Here is a 19,522-nt window from a genome sequence, read left to right on the forward strand (position 1 = left end):
CTTGCACGTATATTGTCACGGTTATTGCTGGGTATCTTGTGTGTTTGCTGTTTTTGGCTGCTGTTGGTGGTTATTTTTGGTTTGCTAAGTGCTGTTGTTGCCGATTTTGTGGTCGCACCGCTTGATCCGGACGCAGCAGATGTGTCCGCTATATCACCCGAACAGAGCCCAGAGGCAGCACCAGGTAATGGCTGTTGATGTAGCGATTTACGGCGCAGAACAACGCACGGCTCACATCTATGCTTTACATTGTTCAATTTCATAAAATCGAGATCAGCGGCTGTGACTTTGGCACAAGAAGCATGAAAAAAGCCACCAAAATCTACACACGCGACTTTAGCCACCTTCGTGCGATCGATTTTGGTGTTACAAGCTGAACATTGCATTTTGTTAGTGTTCAAAAAGAAAGAAAACGAAATAAAACGTATAAACAAATGCGCGCACCCCACGACACAGTGTAAACACGTCCACTCACATCAAACGATCACGATTATTTGTATTGCCTGTATTGTTGCTGTTATTACTGCTATTACTATTGCTTTGAAAACGACTGCTATTTGTCGGACGAAAATTTTGCCTTTGATTGCCTCGAGTAAAGTTATTGTTAAAATGTTGCCTGTCTTGCCTGTATGTATTAAAATTACGATATTGGTTGTGAAAGCCGCGACCACGATTGGTACCTTGAATTCTATAATTATTATTGCTACTAGCACTGAAAGCTAAAACTTGACGCTCTTTTATTTCGTTTGATTGTTCAACAATCAGTTTAGCTACTACGTCCTTGGAATAGGAAAATGTGGTGGAAGCTAAGATGGATTTAACTAGAGGCGTTCTCGCGTTTAATCGACAAACGTTATATGTTTGTTCGATAGACATTTCGTGAGCTTTGGACTGAGTTATGCCTTCAATAATAAGCGAACGTTTTAGGGAATCAGCCAATTCCTCAACGCGTTTAGCAAAAACAGTATAGTTTTTATTATTTACTTGTAAAGCTGCGATTCTTCCAGCCACAACTTTCGAGTTGTCTGGTTTTAGACGGATACGTAGAGCTATTCTTATCTGTTAAAGTTTCGTCAAGTTGTTTGTGATTGTTTGAAGTTAGAGTCTGAACTATTATCAGTAATATATAACACTATATTATTATATGATTTAATTAGTGAAAGCTTATATTCTTTTAATTTATTTGCATTCGTCAACAATTTGTAAAATTCACTTCCGATACTTTAAAGAAATCACTTTGTCTTATTTTAAGTTCAGTTTCGAAATCTGACAGCCTTTTAAACTCAAACACAAGTTGTTTAAAGAATTTAAAAAAAAACTCATATTTATTCACGGACGCACCGCTTTATTCAAAAAAATTTCATATTTATTTACGGACGCACCGCTTTATTAAAAAAATTTCATATTGTATTGATTTATTAAGTATGATATAATAAGGGTTTTAGGCGTATAAGCAATTAGGAGGGAACTAATAAGGAATTTGTAAGGAGTCTTGCAGTAGATACTAATCTGGAAATTGTGGCTAATTGAATGATTTAATAAAATACGAATTTGGATTTAACCTCGGAAAAAATTGCGTTCAAATAAAATTGAAGAAAAAGATCTTGTTTGCTTTGATCAAAAAGTATATAAAATAAAAATGAGAGATGTCGTTGCCGAAGCAAAATTTTTAATTTTCATATATTCCGTGTTAGAAATTATTAAATTAAATAGAATATCCTGAATTTCGAAAAGCCTGATGTATTTCCAACTCGTTATATAAGTTAAATTAATTGTAAGAAAGAAATTTCAAAGAAGAAGCGGAATTGGAATGAAAAGTTATTGTGTAGTATCTGTTAAGGTACACTGAACTGAGGTAGAGTTTCCTAATGGAAAAAGCAAAGTAAAGATTGAACTTACGAAATTCCAGAAGTACCGTTTGTAAAAGTCACCTGAAAAGCGTATGAAATTTCTATGCAAAGGAAGGTATCATGCATTAGGATCTTCACATGCAAGTTAAAACACATGATGGCGTTCGAGTGTGTATTGTATATATAATGTAAAATTTACAGTAAATAAGTTTTGAGAAATTAGGAAACTATTGAAAGCGATTTAGAAATGTCGAATTATTGGAAAACCGAAGTATGTCTATACTTACGTGCTTATATGTATGTATGTTACATAAGGAATTTATATGAAATGGGAAATTTATATGTATGTATAATATATATGTATGTTATATACTTCAAATGTAATTAATCGAAACTTCAGTTTAACGAATTTAATTTGGCAAAATTGAACAATCAGCATTTAAAAAAATTCACGTTTAATGAAATGAATTTGAAAATTTAAATGTCCATGCAAAAATTTACATCTGTTTAGGTGACCTACTTTATACAAAGATTATCGAAAATAAAGATGTTGCAGGGACGAAAAATCGTGTGAAGCAAGCTTCACAAAATTCTAGTAGGTCACATTCACCACTTACCACAACAGAATTTGTTAAACTACCACTGTCGTATTTGTTATTTACCAATTATTTGTTCACTTTTTATTCAGCTAATGTGTTCAGAATTTTAACTTTTACTCTCTAAAACTCCAATCAGTGTATTTCTGTGCTTAAATTATGTTAAAAATTGTGTTAAAATTTTTGTTGTGGTGAAAGTGACCTGCTATAATTTTGTTACGCTCCGCTGCTTTCCACCGCCTTCTCACTCACTTGCGCCTGTAACATCTTTGTTTTCGATAATCTTTGCTTTATACGTACACCCATACATACACTTTTTCTGCTAACGCGCCTGGCGCTCCGGCGCCGTCCTCAAAATATGTACCACCTTTGCCACTATATGCCAATTAAACCTTCGCTTCACGTTGTAGCTGCAGTTATAGTTACACAAATACTCGATTTGAAATTATATAACGCTTGGACACACAGAAGAAACGCCAGTTTGTACTGTTGTAGTGCGCCAGATAATGTTACTGCACGTGTTGCATATAATGCTTGGACACACCAAAACGCATTCAATAATTTGCGTATGAATGTGCATGTATTGAAACTGTATTCGCATGTATGTTGGCGTGGCGTGTTTATAACGGGACTTAGGGGCCCGTTATTGGGACCCGTTATGTATATGAAAATAGAATGTAGGCACGTGGACTGCCAATTTTCCACGGTTAAATAAAATCGTTTCAACGATCGTAAATAGTTGTGACACATTGGCCACGGTCGCCATGTAGCTACGCCTTATCCTCAAACGCCGGTTAATTACGTTAACTCCTCACACATACATACATACCGAGGTATTAGGTTGCTTTACAGATGGTGCCGCTGCCTCCCAAGTATAGCCTGTAGCCAAATTGGCTGATGCCTGCTCCCAGGTGGCCTCATACTGTTTTAAAATGGTGATAGAAACAAAACACGCACTTTTTGGGGTCTTTAGTTTAATACTTAAATTTGTTAACTTTACTTGTGAAATATAAACTTTTCTGCTCTCGTCCGCGCTGTTCAGAATTCCGGATATTATTAAGATGGCCAAGCCGTTCACCAATTTTCTCATCTCAACCGCTCGACCATCGGAACGTTAGCTGATGCAGGGTTGTATTCCCGTTTGGTATGGTGAACTGATTGTGCCTGATTGATGGGATTAAGATCAGGTCACATGTGCCATTACAATGTAATTTTCGGAAGACATGCTGATGATTGGCAAGACGCAAATATGCATTGAAATAGGGAAGCAGAATGGCGTCAAGTGTTTTGGCTACTGGCGATATGAGAGATATCGGACGATGATTCTCCTACGCTAGCTGGTTTCCCAGGCTTCAATAGCGGAACCACCCTGGCCATTTGCCATTATTAGGGGATGACGAAAGTGGACAGGAACAGGTTGGAGACATGCGCTAGATAATTAAATCGCTCTTTGCCTAGTTTTTTAAGCATCGGCATGGCTATTTCTGGGTCTACTGCTTTAGATAGTTTAGCGTGAACGATGGCATCTTCAACCACTTTGGCGGTGATGGTAATACGGGACGCGCTACATTTATGCTTGTGTGCGCATCTGTTGGCCCGCCGTCTGGCTTTGTCAACCGTAGAATGCATTACATATTGTCAGCAAAAAGCGCGTGTGCATTTTTTCGCATCCGACAGAACTTTATCGCCAAAGGCGATGCAGATTTTTTCATTGTGCTTAGACGGATTCGATAGGGACTTTACGGTGGGCAAAAGCTTACCCACACTGGCACAGAGGTTAAAATTCTTTAAATGCTAGTCCCATTTCGTCCGCTTGTTTTCATCCACAGGCAAACTGATGCGTTGGTTTATATCCCTTATTTGGAGGTCGGGCTGTCTTATAAGGTCACGTTCTCTCGCTAGAGTCATCACCCCGGGGTAAGTGACGGTTGACTACCTCAGGACGCAAATGCTGTTGTGGCCCTGGGACTGGACGTTCCTGGGTAAACATTGGGGTATCCGGTGTAGTTGGGTTTGTGGCCTGGCACCATGGCGCAATGAAACCGGTCGAATGGGTGGCCGCGCTGAGATCAGAACATCCAGGAAAGTGGCACCGTCCAAGGCAGGAGCTGAATTGGGCAGATGTCGCAAACAAATATATTCTGTGCTGGCAAACGGTGCAAAAGGTGGTAGGTATTAAGAGTATGTTTCCCTAACCTACTCGAGTACAGAAAGAGTGGGTGAAGAAAACAGGGGGGGGGGGGGGGGGCAGATGCTCGGCATTGCCATCGACTCTATTACGGAGATTGTAGTTATGAGTAGGGGCGGCCGTATGAGCTGGTGGAGCTCGAGCAGCAGCGGGTACTTGTGGTGGCTTGCTGAGCAGGGGGCTGCTAGAAGGTAGGGGGCGCTAAGGCGCAGACTACGGAACGCCCTTGGTCGTAAACAGCAAGCAGCCGCAAACAATTTATAAAAGTTCCGAGGACGTCGGGTGTTGGGGTCCAGGCCAGAACATCCTGTCCGATGCAACCATCCCTTGCACGTGGCACACTGACAAAAGTGTGACCGTCCTAAAAATATTTTTTTTCGGCAAACGCAGCAAAACCAACCGGGGTCATGTACAGGTCACGGATTGGGTTCGATTCCTTCCCGGAGCAGGAGAATATGGCGCATTTCCGCTGCAAGGATCTGCTGGGAGGATGACAATTTGTGGGAGCGACGCAACAAATTAAATGGGGTTACACTGAAATGACAGACCTTGTTCGGGAAAAATCCCGAGTCGCTCCGGTACATAGAACCGGCTGCCTTGGGAAGCGCCCATCGTTGCTATCATCTTGCTGTCCAGGGGTAGATGAGGTGGCATCTACTTTCCTGTTGTTTGCCCTAACTTTCGTCTGGGGTGTCCCCCTTGCCTTCGCCGTGGAGTGTCCTTGGCCGTTGCTTGTGCTATTGTCGCATTGGAAGGGGCTTTTAACACCGGCGATCGGAGCACCTTGGTGCTCCTTTGAAAAGCGGTTTAGCCGCTGTCTTTACCATCGATATCTTTACGTATTTCACTTATTTCAAAGCCGCTATCTCCGCCTCTTACATTTTACTTTATTTTATTTTTTATTTTATTTGAAATTTATTTGTTTTTTTTTTTCATTTTCTTAAATTTTTTGTAAATTGATTTTATTTTGTTTTATTCTACCTTTTTTATATTTTAAAATTTTTTATTTTGTATTAAATAAAAAATGTAAGGCGCGATAACCTCCGAAGAGATCTAAGGCCGAGCTTCTCTTGCAATTTGCGTCGTGCTCCTCTTGATTTGTCCCTACAAATTGGCCGGACGGGACCTACATGTTTTATGCCGACTCCGAACGGCATCTGCAAGGCAGATGAGTTTTCACTGAGAGCTTTTCATGGCAGAAATACAATCGGAGCGCTTGCCAGACACTGCCGAGGGGCCGACCCCGCTTAGAAAAATTTTCTTCTAATTGAAAAATCTTATTTCTAAAATTTTGATGTTGCTTTGCCCGGGAGTTGAACCCAGGGCATACGGTGTGATAGGCGGAGCACGCTACCATCACACCACGGTGGCCGTGGTTCTTGTTTCCACTTTATTCCAATGTCAGTATGGAAATGTTTATAGTAAGTTATAAATTGTCATATGGAAAAAGGCGTTATTTCCTTTAAAAAGGCGGGCGTTATTTCTTTTTGTAGGCGAGTGTTATTTTCTTTTTGAAAAAGAAATAACACCCGCGCTCGGTATTACCAACTTTGGGTGTTAATTTCTTTTACAAAGAGAAATAACGCCGGCGGGCATTATTGCCTTTTTCTGATGGGCATTATTTCCGTTTTGAAAAAGAAATAAAGCCCCCGGGTGATAGTTCCCAAAAAAAAAAAAAGAAATAACGCCCGTGTGCGTTATTGCACTGCACCGAAATATTATAATTTAACATTAAAATAACATTATAATAAAATTTCAGAACAAGCAAAGATGTCTAAGTTCGGGTGTAACCGAACATTATATACTCAGCGTGAGCTTCAATTGCACATTTCATTTCAGATAAATTACTTTTCTACATAACACGTGGCACCGCCCGTTTAAAAAAAAATGTCTCCCCATTTCCTCTTACAATAAAACTTGATAAGTGAAATATCATTGATTCAAAACAATTTTTTGCTAAGTTATAGGTTATTATTCTAGTCTACGACGCTTTTAAACCTTTTAAACTTGTTTTATATCTAAGTTGCCATGGTCTTTAACTGTTCCCGTCCATTTTTCTAGAAATATTTTCTGCTATAAGGAAAATATGTGTACCCAATTTTGTTACGATATGTAAATTTTTTTTCGAGCTATGGCTCCCGAAACATTGAAAATTGCTTAGACAAAAAAGGGGCGGTGCCACACCCATTTTTTCAAATTTAAGTGTTTTTCAATTTAATGTTATAATTCAATTTAGAAAGTAAAATTCTATTGATACAAAGTTCTTTTTCGCTAGATATATCTAATTATTTTCGTCTACGACCCTTTTAAAAATGTTTTATATAAAAATTAGCGTAGAAATATTTCTTGCTATAGGGAAAATTTGTGTACCCAATTTTATTAAGGTCCGTTAATTTTCTTGGAGTTGTGGCTCCCGAAACATAGAATATAGCTTAGTCATAAAAGGGGCGGTGCCACGCCCATTTTTTTTAAATTTGAAGTTTTTCCTATTTATAGTTATAAATCCACTTGGGAAATGAAATGCCATTGTTATAAAGCTCCATTTTGCAAAGATATAGCGTATTTTATTCGTCCATGACCCTTTTAAAAATCTTTTATATAAAAGTGGGCGTGGTCCTTAACCGATTTCGTTAATTTTTCTTCAAAGCATTCCTTATAGTAAAGATAATCTCTCTGCCGAAATTCAATCAAGTTATCGTGTTAACGGACAGACGGACGGACGGACGAACATGGCTCAATCAAATTTTGTTTCGATACTGCCGATTTTGATATATGGAAGTCTATATCTATCTACATTTCTTTATACCTCTACAACCAACCGTTATCCAATCAAAGTTAATATGTCCGTGTGCAAAGCACGCTGAGTATAATGAATTCAAGAATGATTCCAAAGAATAAAAGCAGTGTAAGTCAAACTCTTCTATGAAAAAAAAAATAATTAAAAAGCTGTTTCATTTTACTGCTTTTAGATTTATAAGAAGACAGTTTGCGTCTAATTTCGGGCTCCGAAAATAATTATTTACCAGAAGCACATTATAATGGCTCCCCGTAAAGTCATTAAATAGGCCATATTCATTAATTTTTGTGTGTACCAAATAAAAATATTCAAGGTTCGATTGGAACTCAAGGCCAGAACAATAATTTTTTTCTAATGATAATTATTGTTGTTTTTTAATTTTTCTAAATTTGAAAAATTGTATTTTGTTTTTGGAATAGTAAGTAGAAAATTTTTTCAGACAACCTGCCATAGCTGCACATATAGATCCATTTCGAAGGGTGCTAAGCCTTCATCATCAGTACGCTTTAGGCACGCTGCGCTAACCATTTAGGTATACAGCGGTGGTTTGTTTGACTGGCAAATTCCTACTTCTATTCCTTTTTACCAGCTATATTTATTCAGTGTTGTGCCATCTGTTGCAAATCACTGATAACGCTGGATTTTTTTTATTGTCAATTACTTTGTTTTGACCTTCCCAAGTGCTCATGGTTTATTAACAATTGTTTTTATTTTTATCGGCCTATTGATAAATGATTCAAGGTTCGATTCGAGCTCAAGGCCAGAACAATGATTTTTTTCTAATGATAATTATTGTTATTTTTTAATTTTTCTGAATTTGAAAAATTGTATTCTGCTTTTGGAATAGTAAGTAGAAAATTTTTTCAGACAACCTGCCATAGCTGCGACGATAGATCCATTTCGAAGGGTGCTAAGCCTTCATCATCAGTACGCTTTAGGCACGCTGCGCTAACCATTTAGCTATACAGCGGTGGTTTGTTTGACTGGCAAATTCCTATTTGTATTCCTTTTTACCAGCTATATTTATTCAGTATTGCGCCATCTGTTGCAAATCACTGATAATGCTGGACTTGTTTATTGTCAATTACTTTGTTTTGACCAATAATTATCATTAGAAAAAAATTATTGTTCTGGCCTTGAGATCGAATCGAACCTTGAATCATTTATCAATAGGCCGATAAAACAAAAACAATTGTTAATAAACCAAATAAAATTATTTATTTAATTTAAAAAAGTAAGAAAGGCTAAGTTCGGGTGTAACCGAACATAACATACTCAGCTGCCAAATTACAGCTTGCAAAAGTTTTAAATTACCTTCTTTTAAAAGTGGGCGGTGCCACGCCCATTGACCAAAATTTTATTTATTTTGTATTCTGCGTCATAAGGTCAACCCACCTACCAAGTTTCATCGCTTTATCCATCTTCGGTAATGAATTATCGCACTTCTTCGGGTTTTCGAATTTTTCGATATCGAAAAGTGGGCGTGGTTATAGTCCGACTTCGTTCATTTTAAATAGCGATCTGAGAGTGCCCAGGAACTTACATACCAAATTTCATTAAGGTACCTCAAAATTTACTCAAGTTATCGTGTTCACGGACAGACGGACGGTCGGACGGACGGACATGGTTAAATGATTTTCTTTTTTCGCCCAGATCATTTTGATATATAGAAGTCTATATCTATCTCAATTAGTTTATGCCGTTACGGGGTACCGTTATGCGAACAAAATTAATGTACTCTGCGAGCTCTGGTCAGCTCTTCATATCTCTCTGATTTCACTTTACTGCGTCTTTGCTACGGACGGCAGAATTTGATACTGCTTTTTTGTGCCTTCATATGAATCCCAAGTATGCAACGGTAAAACCTTAATTAATCGGTGAAATTCGTATCTTGGTGGAAGCAGAATCGACTGGATTCTTTTTAGTAATCGTTAGCATACATATATAGTCAAGAAAACCGTTATACAAAATGAACAAGTGATGTATTACATTGAATTTTTAATATATTTTGTACTTGGCGAAAAGTCTCTCCCAGCATGAATCCGACGCCTAAACTACGCTTATTTGTATGCCCGCCCCAGTAGATATTACAATTGATAATTATTGTGATCAATAAATATGTTTTTTCTTTGGCATTAAAAGTTGTAATTTAAATGGAATTTAGAGTAGATATTTCTGTTTTCTTTGCTTCATAGCTTCTGGTCTACAATGCTAGTAGAGAGGACTTTGTCAGCCCAAAAGAAAGCACGACAGCAATATTTTCCTAGAAATAGCTAAGGCTTATATATTAGCCGGTAAATCAAGTTTTTTATAGCTTTTTTTTTTATCCCAATTCAGGGGAAGCTTCCACCGGAGCAATATACCAGTTTTCAAGGAGCTCGTTTTCGGGCTATCTACTATTACATTGAGCAAGATGGCGGATGCTCTCAAGAATTTGGAGCATGAAGAAAATTTGGCCGAATAAGTTCTATTACGGGTTTGTTCAGCCTTTGCAATTCACTAGGCCATCTAGTATAAGGCTTACGTTATGTAAAGAGTCATCATAAAAGGAACCATCGGAATCTCATGTTGGTGACCACGTCAATGTTGGTTTCCATAATTTAGAAAAAGTGAAGGACTTTAGCTGGTAACTGGACTAAATAGACAATTGATCTATGGGTTTCAGTATTATCAGCTACCAGATCGGATTTTCAGTGTGGTAGACGAAGCACGCTACCACCACACCACGACTGCAGAATTATTGAAAAAACCACAGCCTTTTATAAACTGTAAAAATAATTTTTTTTCGTTTCGGGGATATTTAATTTTTTGTCACAAAATGCGCTCGCTGGTTACCACAGATTGACACATTTCAAAAAATTTGTTACCAGTCTTTTTTTGGCTTCAATATTAAAATCATAGTCCGTCCATATGAATGCTGTAATCCATTTAACGAAAAAGTGCATAAATTTCTTCTTCGGGATTTGTTTCTTGTGACAAGCAAGTGGAAAATTAAATTTAAACGTCACATCGGCTAATATATTTGTAAGATACATACATAAGTATGTCGTAGAAATGTATAGTAGCGCAAAAATTACTGCATTGAAACAAAATGAACCACAATGGAACACGAAATGAGTTAAACATTTACTTTGTGTGACTGTCTCCCATATTTTCTGCATGGTCGATTTACGTTTGGTTTGCTGGGTTGAGCTTTTGTGGCCATAAAATAAGACAAATAGGTGATATAAGCGTTCAATGAATATCAATGTCTTTATTTCATTGATTCTTACAACATGACGCGTATTCGTGCAATGTAAAAACTTGTAGTCGATAAAAAGAAATTTTTTTGGTTATCAGTTCAGTATAATACTACCAATTGCAAAACTATAATTGTCTGCAAATACGAGCAAAGAAACTCCTTCATACAGAGTGTGTGACCTACAAACAAATTTAATATTTCTGTAGCGGAGAAAAGTACAAAATTCCATTTTCTGATTATTAAAGTTAACAATTTTTCTAATTATTCTATATAAGTTCATTTAATTTTTTATCGTGAAGAACGCATAAAGAAATGCAATTGTTTAAGAAAATTTATTGCGAGCTTAATTTTTAAAAATATTTTTACCCTTATTTTTTGTTATTTTATGTGTGTACAAAATTTCCGATCATTAACTTTTGTGGTTTAAGATAAATCTATAAAAAGAGGGTGTCCATAAAAATAAAGAATTTTAACGAAACATTTTCAAAGGCATGTAACCACTCTACCCGGGCACAATAGATCAATGGTCGCAGTGCAATCCTCAATTGTTTATTTACATATTGTTACGAATATTAGTAAAATTAAGGAGTGCTGCCGTCTCTAAGCCGATGCTAAGCAGTGACGTGAATGCACATCAATAATTCAATCATTATGTATCTACATAAACGAAACAATAACTGCCTCTACATATATGTACCATGTACGTATACGAGCAGCGGAGAGTCAATGCACTAACACATGCATATATCTGAGATACTCCTATAAGTATGCAATGAGAAAAACTATAAAATTGAGAAATTGTAGTTACAGCTGAGAAGTTTGAGAGCTACTGGACTAGTAGATTCTGGAAGCGCCTAGAAGATGTATAAAATTGTGCAATTTTAGTTATAGCTGAGAAGTTTGAGAGCTCATGGACAATGCTAATAGATTCTAGAAGATGCGAACGAGGAAACCAAAAGAGTATAAAAGGCGACAGATGTAGAGGCGGTAATTCAGTTTGATTTGAGTTGTCAAGCAGTTACGACTAAGACGATATCTAGTGAGCAATAGCAGTATTATTTTGAAAGTCAGTTTCCTTTAAGCTATCAGTTTGGTTATTAAGCTATTCGTTGCACAGTTTGAGTGTTATTGTGAAGTATTTTAATAAAGGCCATTTTTCCATTATTCAATATTGGAGTTATTTATTCAACAGTTTAGCGATACGAACCTAGCAAAAGGGCAAATAAGAGGATTTGCAAATAAATTCGTTACAATTGGTGTCAGAAGAGGAATTGTTGAATAAATTCCAGAGGACTACAAGGACATGGCAAAGTTCGGTGAATTGAAGATCCAGCAACTGAAGAAGGAGTTGGAGAGCCGTGGATTGAATACAACCGGCAATAAGATCGAACTTCAAGCACGGCTACGAGAGGTAATGGAGTTGGAAGGAATTGATGTGGACGAGTATGTATTTTATCCCGATGTGGAAGAGCCAGCGACTAAATTGGAAGAGAAGATAGAGATTCCGAATCCATTGGCGAGTGTAGACACTAACGCGATACTAGCAGTGCTGAAGCAAATGTCGTCACAAATATCAACCGATATGTCAACACAGCTCGAAGGACAAAAGACAGATATAACATCCAAGATGGAAAAACAACTAGAATCACAGGAGAACCGTATAACAGCGAAGATTGAATCACAGGAGACACGTATCTCAGAAATGTCGTCAGAAATAACATCTAAAATTGAAGCACAAGAGGCACGTATATCAGAAATGTCGACACAAATTTCAGCACAGGTGTCATCGCAGATCTCTGCACAACTAGAATCGCGTATGGAAGAGAAACTAACGCAGTTTCAAGAAGGGTATCAGTGGTAGACAAGATAAAATGGAGGCCGAGATAGATGCTTTGAAAGATCGGATTCAGGAGTTACAATTGAACCGTCCAATCACTTCAACGTCTACTCTGAAGGTAAAATCCCCAACGTTTGATGGTTCTGTTCCATTCCAGGTATTTAAGCTCCAATTTGAGAAGACGTCGGCAGCGAACAACTGGAATGCTGAAGATAAAGTTGCAGCTCTGTTCGTGGCATTGAAATGGCCAGCAGCCGAAATCCTACAGACGATTCCCGAAGGAGAGCGGAACAACTATGAAGCATTGATGGCAGCTGTCGAGAGACGTTATGGAAGCGAGCATAGGAAACAGATATTCCAAATTGAGTTGCAAAACCGTCACCAAAGAGCGAATGAGACTTTGCAGGAGTTTGCCTCGGATGTTGAAAGGTTGGCTCATCTCGCAAATGCGGACTCACCTATGGAATACACCGAGAGGGTAAAAATCCAAAGTTTTATAAATGGCATACGGGACGTGGAAACGAAGCGAGCTACATACGCAAACCCAAAGCTGACATTTGCTGAAACGGTATCACAAGCATTGACTCAGGAAAAGGCCTCACTATTGAGTAAACCAGCATACAAAGGTCATCGTGTGGAAGTGGAAAGACCAGATTGGGTAGACACAATTTTGGAAGCACTGAAGGGATCACAACAGAAAAATGCCAGAGTTATTAAATGTTTCAAGTGCGGCAACCCAGGTCATATTGCACGACATTGCAGCACCGGGGTCAATAGCTCCAACAATGTGGATGGCCGTAAAAACAGAGCTGAAGGAGATGAGCAAATCTCCAAGTCCACTCAATCGTTAAACTAAAGCGAGTCAGCCGCAAGGGGCGACAGCTGGCTCCCTAAATTGAATGCCCCATAATCTCTATCTCGCAAATTGGAAGAAGATCGAGCAATGTTACTGTTGGAGGACATGTGGACGGAAAGGAATGTTTACTGACTGTAGATACGGGTGCATCTCATTCCATCATTCGAGCGGATTTAGTCAACCAAAAGATAAGACCATTGCTTGGAGCAAGATTACGTACAGCCACGGGAGAGGACACCCAGGTAATTGAAGAAGTAGAATGTGAAGTCGCAATTGGGAACGTCATGGTAGTACGCAATTTTATAGTGGCAGGTATTGTTGATGAAATCATAATTGGAGTGGACTTCTTAATCAACCAAGGCATCAAAATCGATATGCAAAGCAAGACGGTGCGATATAAGAACATGGATGTGCCACTTAATTTCGGCTACGAGAGAGGCTACAGCAGTAAACGAGTGCTGGTGGAAGAGAGTCAGCAAATACCACCAAACTCAGAAGCAGTCATCTGGGCAAAGGTTGATGGAGATTGTGGGACAAACAAATTGTGGGTTGTCGAAGCAGCAAATAAATCAGCACTGAACATAAATAAAAAAAATAAATGTAAGGCGCGATAACCTCCGAAGAGATCTAAGGCCGAGCTTCTCTTCCAATTTGCGTCGTGCTCCTCTTGATTTTTCCCTACAAATTGGCCGGACGGGACCTACATGTTTTATGCCGACTCCGAACGGCATCTGCAAGGCAGATGAGTTTTCACTGAGAGCTTTTCATGGCAGAAATACAATCGGAGCGCTTGCCAGACACTGCCGAGGGACGACCCCGCTTAGAAAAATTTTCTTCTAATTGAAAAATCTTATTTCTAAAATTTTGATGTTGCTTTGCCCGGGAGTTGAACCCAGGGCATACGGTGTGATAGGCGGAGCACGCTACCATCACACCACGGTGGCAGCACTGAACATACTTGTAGGAAAAACCCTGGCTATGACAAAACAAGATGGACGTATTCCGGTAAGAGTACTTAATGAGTTCAAGTCACCATTCAATTTGACCAAAGGAGCTATTTTGGGAAGATGCCAAGAGGCTGAAGTAATTATTAACTGTGAACAGCTCCAGGAACACGTTTCATCTAGTAATACTGATCTTTCAAATGATATCACGGCATGGACGCATGGGCTAGAGGAAGCCTATCAGAGTAAGGCAAAACAACTGCTCATAAAATACGCGAACATATTTGACCAGGATGGTTCCAAACCAGGCCGCACCAATGTTGTGAAACATCAAATTGACACTGGAGATGCGAGGCCGATCCGTCAAGCTCCACGTAGTTTTCCACTGGCGAAGCGGGAAGTTGTGAGTCAAATCATACAAGAAATAAGTGACAGCGGTGTCATCGAACCATCAGCTAGTCCATGGAGCTCACCGGTAGTACTTGTAAAGAAGAAGGATGGAAAAATGAGGTTTTGCGTGGACTACCGGAAGTTGAATGACGTTACGAAAAAGGATAGCTACCCGTTGCCAAGAATTAACGACACTCTGGACTCGCTATCTGGTACGAAATGGTTTTCCACACTGGACTTGAAAAGCGGCTACTGGCAAGTTGAGGTGAAGGAGGAAGATAAAGAGAAAACAGCCTTCAGTGTCGGTGATGGTCTTTGGCAATTTACAGTGATGCCTTTTGGACTTTGTAATGCACCAGCTACTTTTGAGAGACTCATGGACCAGGTACTGAAAGGACTACATTGGAAAACATGCTTGGTGTACCTGGACGACATCATCGTATTGGGCAAGAGTTTTGAGGAACATCTTAAAAACTTGGAGGAAGTTTTCCAGAGAATAGCTGGCGCTGGTCTGAAGTTAAGTCCCAAAAAGTGTACGCTGTTTAAAAAGGAAGTAAATTATTTGGGCCACAATGATATAGGAGGCGTTTTATCACCACTGGTCGATGGACAAGAGAAGGTAGTTGCATATTACAGCCGTTCAATTGGAAAACCAGAGAGGAACTATTGCGTTACACGGAGAGAGCTGTTGGCATTGGTAGAGTGCATTAAACATTTTCACAAATACCTCTACGGCCAGCGATTCCGTGTCAGGACAGATCACGCAGCGTTGAAATGGCTTCTGCAGTTCCGTAATCCGGAAGGACAATTGGCACGGTGGATCGAGCGACTACAAAGCTTTGAATTTTCCATTGAGCATCGAAAAGGTAGTACCCATGGAAATGCTGATGCAATGTCACGAAGACCATGTAGTCTGGACTGCAAGCACTGCTCAAAGGCCGAGGCTAAAGAAGACATTATAGATGTCCGGCTAATGACTTTAACGTGTACGGATGAATGGGACAAGGAACAACTAAGAAACTGTCAGCTAGAAGATACAGATCTGTCACATGTTATGCAAGGGCTCGAACGAAACGAAAGACCAAGCAGAGAGGAGATGTCAGCAGAGAGTCCCATTGCGAAGTCATATTGGGCACAGTGGAACAGTTTAGAATTGATATCCGGTTGCTTGCATCGAGTATGGGAGAGTGAGGATGGTCAATGCAAGAAGAAACTGTTAGTTGTTCCCAAGAAGAGGATTCCTGACGTGCTCAGCGAGCTGCACAATGGTCCAAGTGGAGGTGATCTTGGAATCACGAAGACACTCGAGAAAATTAAGCAGAGATTCTATTGGGTTGGTTGCCGTCAGTCGGTCACCGAGTGGATTGCCAACTGCGAGGTATGCAACAGAGCGAAAGGGCCCAAAACCCGAAGTCATGGCCAGATGAAGCAGTATATTTCAGGTGCACCATTTGAAAGGATCGCCATGGATGTCGCAGGTCCATTTCCTACTAGCAACCGCGAAAACAAATACGTACTGGTGGTTATGGATTATTTCAGTAAATGACCAGAGGTATACCCAATCCCAAACCAAGAAGCAGAAACAGTAGCAGAAGTGGTTAAAAACGAATGGGTTGCAAGGTATGGTGTACCAATGGAGTTACATTCTGACCAAGGCAGGAATTTTGAATCAACTGTGCTCCAAGAAATGTGCAAGAAGTTGGGCATTCGAAAAACACGGACAACTGCATTGCATCCTCAGTCCGTTGGTATAGTGGAACGCTTCAATAGAACATTGGAGGAGCATTTAAGGAAAGTAGTAGACAAGTATCATAAGGACTGGGATACACACATATCATTATTCTTGATGGCCTACCGATCGGCAGTACATGACACAACGGGCCAAACTCCCGCAAAGGTAATTTTTGGCAATGACCTTCGACTGCCAGCTGATTTGAAGTATGGGATAGCTGCCGATGCGGAGAGGAATGTCAAGAAATCCACTGGTGTCTTGGAAGAAGAGCTGAGAGAGATACACGATCTGGTAAGGCAACGAGCAAAGATTATGAGTGACAAGATGAAAGCGAGGTACGATAAAGCAATTAATTCGGAAGGGTTTCAGGAAGATTTTCTGCTGCTATACAACCCACAACGAAAAAAAGGTTTGTCCCCGAAATTGCAGTGTAACTGGGAAGGCCCATACAAAGTTGTAAAGCGGATTAACGATCTAGTGTACCGCATACAAACCATTGGCAAACCACGAACCAAAATGAAAGTGGTTCATTTGGAGAGGCTAGCAGCGGTTAAATTGAGAGATTTGTCTAATCGGGACGATCAGACTTAGGTGGAGGGCAGTGTTACGAATATTAGCAAAATTAAAGTGTGCTGCCTCTCTAAGCCGATGCTAACCAGTGACGTGAATGCACATCAATAATTCAATCATTATGTATCTACATAAACGAAACAATAACTGCGTCTACATATATGTACCATGTACGTATACGAGCAGCGGAGAGTCAATGCACTAACACATGCATATATCTGAGATACTCCTATAAGTATGCAATGAGAAAAACTATAAAATTGTGAAATTGTAGTTACAGCTGAGAAGTTGAGAGCTACTGGACTAGTAGATTCTGGAAGCGCCTAGAAGATGTATAAAATTGTGCAATTTTAGTTATAGCTGAGAAGTTTGAGAGCTCATGGACAATGCTAATAGATTCTAGAAGATGCGAACGAGCAAACCAAGAGAGTATAAAAGGCGACAGATGTAGAGGCGGTAATTCAGTTTGATTTGAGTTGTCAATCAGTTACGACTAAGACGATATCTAGCGAGCAATAGCAGTATTATTTTGAAAGTCAGTTTCCTTTAAGCTATCAGTTTGGTTATTAAGCTATTCGTTGGACAGTTTGAGTGTTATTGTGAAGTATTTTAATAAAGGCCATTTTTCCATTATTCAATATTGGAGTTATTTATTCAACAGTTTAGCGATACGAACCTAGCAAAAGGGCAAATAAGAGGATTTGCAAATAAATTCGTTAAAATAAATTCGTTACAATATATATTATATATTAACCACCCTACCCACAATGTTTTTGGACAATTATTTGCCATTTTTATTGGTCCATTTGCGAGTTTTTGATGAAAATCGCTTACTGAATAACGAATATTTTTATTATTATTATTAACCATTTGACTTTTAATTTTTGCAAAATAAAGCTTATTGAAGCGCCAGCGGGACATTGAGAGTTTAAGTGATGTTCAGTGGCTGAATTGGCTGCACTTTTTGACAAATGTATAATTTAGATTTATATTAAAAAACAGGTAAAGTGCTTGTCTACTAAACAGAATAACCATGATCAAATCCTGGGACAGGAAAGTATCACCTTCACATTTTTTTTTAAATAACATGGTTATCCTTCAGCAGTCGTTGGAAAGCCGTTCATCTCCATGAAAAGCTTTGCGATGCATACAACAAACTTTGAGAGTAAATCCCAGTAAATTCAATTGGACCCTGACATCTGGCTATTTCGAGGTCGAACTATTTAACTGCATCATTTAACTGGTTTATCTATTTAAATTTAATACCAATACTTTGCGGATCAAATATTATTAATTCGATATGTTTGGATACCCGATATCTGAGTACCAATACTTGAAATGAGTACCGTATCTTAGCGGATGAACGGACACGGCTCAATTAAAAAAGTTTAGATCTGATCATTTTGACCTAAGGAATTCTATCTCGATTCCTTTACACCGTTACAAACCACCGATCTAAGAAGCCTACATCTATTTCGATTCCTTTTTACCGTTACATAGCACAGCTATGCGATAAAGTTATAAAATACTGTGTACAAGTACAGATGAGTATAAATCGCCAGAAATACAAACCTGTAGCTCTTCTTCTCGTTGATCGCTTGCAGAAGCCATAGCTGATTCAATATCCTCATCCCCAACCAAAACTTGATTCAGGTGCTTGGGATCAAACTGTGATTTTTTCCCATCGTCCTCTAGAAGTTTAAATATTCCAGGTCTTGTTTCACCAACTATACCATGAGTTATCCAAAATCCAATTCTTCTTCGTAAAATGGTAGACGGGACTTTTGTGATTTGGCTGAGATCCTCCAAAGCCCATTCATCTAGAGGCCAATTGAAAATAATTTGATTAATCAAAAAACTGAAAAAGCCAATCAGAAAATGTTATCTTTATTACTATTTTTGTAAATTATTTATATATTTTATCGTTTAACCCTTCGAGTCCAGGATTTATCTCCACTCTCCCAATCGTTTTTTTTTTTAATCCATTTTTAAAATAAGAGCATAATAGATGAAAAATATGTTCTGAAGATTTTGAAAATCAGGAAGTTCGATCATTATTAGAATACATGCCTACGGACGTTATATACACAGATTTTAGTAAAGCGTTTGACAACAAACTATGTCACTCACTACTTATTCATAAACTGGATATGCTGGGCTTTCAACCAGGTCTCACGCAATGGATATCGTCTTATCTTCTTGACAGAATTCAAAGAGTGATCTTTTAAAATGCTTTGTCCGATGTCATTGATTTAACTTCCGGGGCTCCTCAGGGCAGTCATTTTGACCCAATTCTGTTCTTGCTGTTTATAAACAATATTTCTACAACAATAAATTTTCAAAAATTTTTATGGACGCTGTAAAATTTTTTTTATCCTATGCGTCAAGCGAGGGAAGGTTTTTTCTACAATCTGATCTGGGCACATTGCTCACTTGGTGCTTTATAAACTATATGCCACTTAATCTAAAAAATGCAGATTCATGTGCTTTTCTCGTAAATTACTTCAGGCAGCTACCTACA

General features: G+C 38.8%; 1 protein-coding gene across 3 annotated transcripts in view; it reads right to left on the minus strand.

The window, feature by feature from the left end:
* Nucleotides 1-19,522, minus strand: part of mr (anaphase promoting complex subunit morula) — a 724,830-nt gene that overhangs the window by 229,045 nt on the left and 476,263 nt on the right. For all 3 annotated transcript variants that reach the window (XM_067772925.1, XM_067772924.1, XM_067772926.1), the window contains one exon: nucleotides 18,574-18,821. In XM_067772925.1, the coding sequence (XP_067629026.1) occupies nucleotides 18,574-18,821 (248 nt within the window). The remainder of the gene's footprint in view (nucleotides 1-18,573; nucleotides 18,822-19,522) is intronic.

Source organism: Eurosta solidaginis, chromosome 3, assembly GCF_040869045.1.
Source record: "Eurosta solidaginis isolate ZX-2024a chromosome 3, ASM4086904v1, whole genome shotgun sequence".
In the NCBI taxonomy this organism is placed as follows: domain Eukaryota; kingdom Metazoa; phylum Arthropoda; class Insecta; order Diptera; family Tephritidae; genus Eurosta; species Eurosta solidaginis.